The sequence below is a fragment of the Parasteatoda tepidariorum genome, chromosome 6, assembly GCF_043381705.1.
Source record: "Parasteatoda tepidariorum isolate YZ-2023 chromosome 6, CAS_Ptep_4.0, whole genome shotgun sequence".
In the NCBI taxonomy this organism is placed as follows: Eukaryota; Metazoa; Arthropoda; class Arachnida; order Araneae; family Theridiidae; genus Parasteatoda; species Parasteatoda tepidariorum.
In genome coordinates this window covers 9050256-9052453 of record NC_092209.1, presented here as the reverse complement: position 1 = coordinate 9052453, position 2198 = coordinate 9050256, and the positions used below count along the sequence as shown (strand labels likewise).

The 2198-nt window shown below is 33.5% G+C and overlaps 1 protein-coding gene across 1 annotated transcript in view; it reads right to left on the bottom strand.

The window, feature by feature from the left end:
• Nucleotides 1-678: 678 nt before the first annotated feature.
• Nucleotides 679-2198, bottom strand: part of LOC107443415 (probable peptidyl-glycine alpha-amidating monooxygenase pamn-1) — a 43925-nt gene continuing 42405 nt past the window's right edge. The window contains exon 10 of the mRNA XM_071181629.1: nt 679-887. Within this exon, the coding sequence (XP_071037730.1) occupies nt 679-887 (209 nt within the window). The remainder of the gene's footprint in view (nt 888-2198) is intronic.

Below are 2198 nucleotides of genomic sequence, written 5' to 3'. Positions count from 1 at the left end.
AAGAATTGGGTGAATTTTGTTTCCTTTTTTATTCTAAAAACATAGTGATCTAGATAAAATCAAGCAGTCATACTTTTCTCATTTACACAATAAGAGCTCTTTCCCTGCACACTTCGCTCGTCAACCCCCGTCATAACCACACAATCATTTTCATTTTCCTATAAACAGCTTCCTAATTACAAATTATTGAATTAAAAGTTCCCTATACTTCTTATTGTATTAATACATATTTAGCATCTGATTGTTTTGAAATAAAGTTTAAACCAAAGCATTTTAACATTGCCACTGTATCGAAATTTTTCTTTTTATATTCTTTTCTCCTTTTTGATTATTATATATATATATATATATATATATATAAGTTCAAAANGACAAAGTGTTTATTATAGAAAAATATTTAAAATTAAATAAAATAGTAAAAAAAATTTGCCTTCCATCCCTCCGACAGAGGGGTATAAAATTTCTTTGGTAAAATTGGTAAAATAGTCTTGATAAAATCCAATGGGGAGAACTTTCATTCGTTATTTATACAATACTAGAGAACATTAGAATACACTATTGAAAGGGTGGTAAAACATTCTTTTAAATAATTAGAGTTTTTTTCCAATTTTTTTAAAAATAAAAGTAATTTTTTTTATTTACATTTGTTCCGCGAGGCGCTAAAATGTTTAAAAACTTTTATGTTCCAACCCTCAAAGCATCGTAGTAAGAGAAATAGCGATCACAAAGCCAATCGAATACGCCATCTGGGGAGAAGACCGGTTCCATGTCTTGACCCTCCCTCCTTTCCTCTCCTCCACTTCTTAGTTGTAAGTCCCTGGGGCAAACATTTTTGGCGGGGGCCCTTTCAAAAACTTTCAGTACTCCATCTCTAACAGTCATTTTAGCTATTTATGTTAGTGAATATATTTATAAAAACAAGTTATTTGTTCACATATAAATTGGATTACAAAACATTGTAAGTTTTAAACATGACAAAATGCAAAATTTCAGCGAAATCGATTAATCCTGAGAAATTAAATTTTAAAAAAGTCGTACTTATAAAACTCGATTTCACAGGAACTAATGCACTATTCAACCAATTTCGCTCAAATTTGTATTTTCCATGTGGAATTAGATACTTTAAAATGATTTAAAAAAAAAAAAAAAAAAACTATATGCCTTACGATTCAAAAGTTTTCAGAATATTATTGTCCCAAAGGGGACTGATCCTTAAGACACGGTTCCTAGCAGACCACCGAAGTCAAGCCTCACTGGCTGCGGTCAGTGTGCGGATGGGTGACCAATTGGGTCAGTCTGCGTAGGGACCGAGGGTGTGCGGTATTGGTCTTCGTTAAACTTTTCTACGATAAAGTGCTCGACTTCGGGTGCAGGTCACCGGGCTACCGAAGCGGGGGGGGGGGATCCCCTCTACAAAGGATCAAACCTCAAGGGATGTCTCCCAGACCGTCGCCAATAGCCTATTGTGCAGCACTAGTGAGACGTAAATGATCAACATCAGACTATTATTAAATAATAAATATTTACTAAAAGTTATTTCTTGCGTGGAATTATCTTTAGATAACATAATTTTATAATCGTGTGCAAAATTTTTTCAATTCCCTTAAAAGGGTCTCGATCTGTAGTGAAATACAAAAAAATAAAATTAACATTTGGGGGTCCAAACTTTGGATAGCTCACCCGACCCTACTATTGGGACCATATTCCCCAGATTACAGCTACTTCCTATATTACGGGGGTTAGAAAATCGAATCTGTTGAACAAAAGTTATGTTTATTCAGAGAAAGTATGTTTCTGCGTCTGATTGCGTAACTTAAAATAAAATATCGTGCACTAATTAATCTGCATATTTGATGTCACACCCTCGAATTATAAAGATGGAGTCCTAGAACGTGAAGATCCGATCATTAAATCAAAAGTTATTTAGTGTGGTACTTTTTTGGTTCACTGTACGTAAATGTTACCAATTTACGACATCTCACTGAGGAAATATGACTAGGGGTAAAATATTCATGCCGTCTACTCCTGTCCCCCATGTCCACAGTAGCCTCCTTTTCCTCTAAATATAATGCTAATCATAAAATACCAATTTTATAAACCTGTTGAATCCGGTTACTATATCGTTAGGAAGGTCTTTTCAAGACAAAACCATTATAAAAATGAAAATTATTTTTTAGTTTCAAATCTAAAAGTTTTTT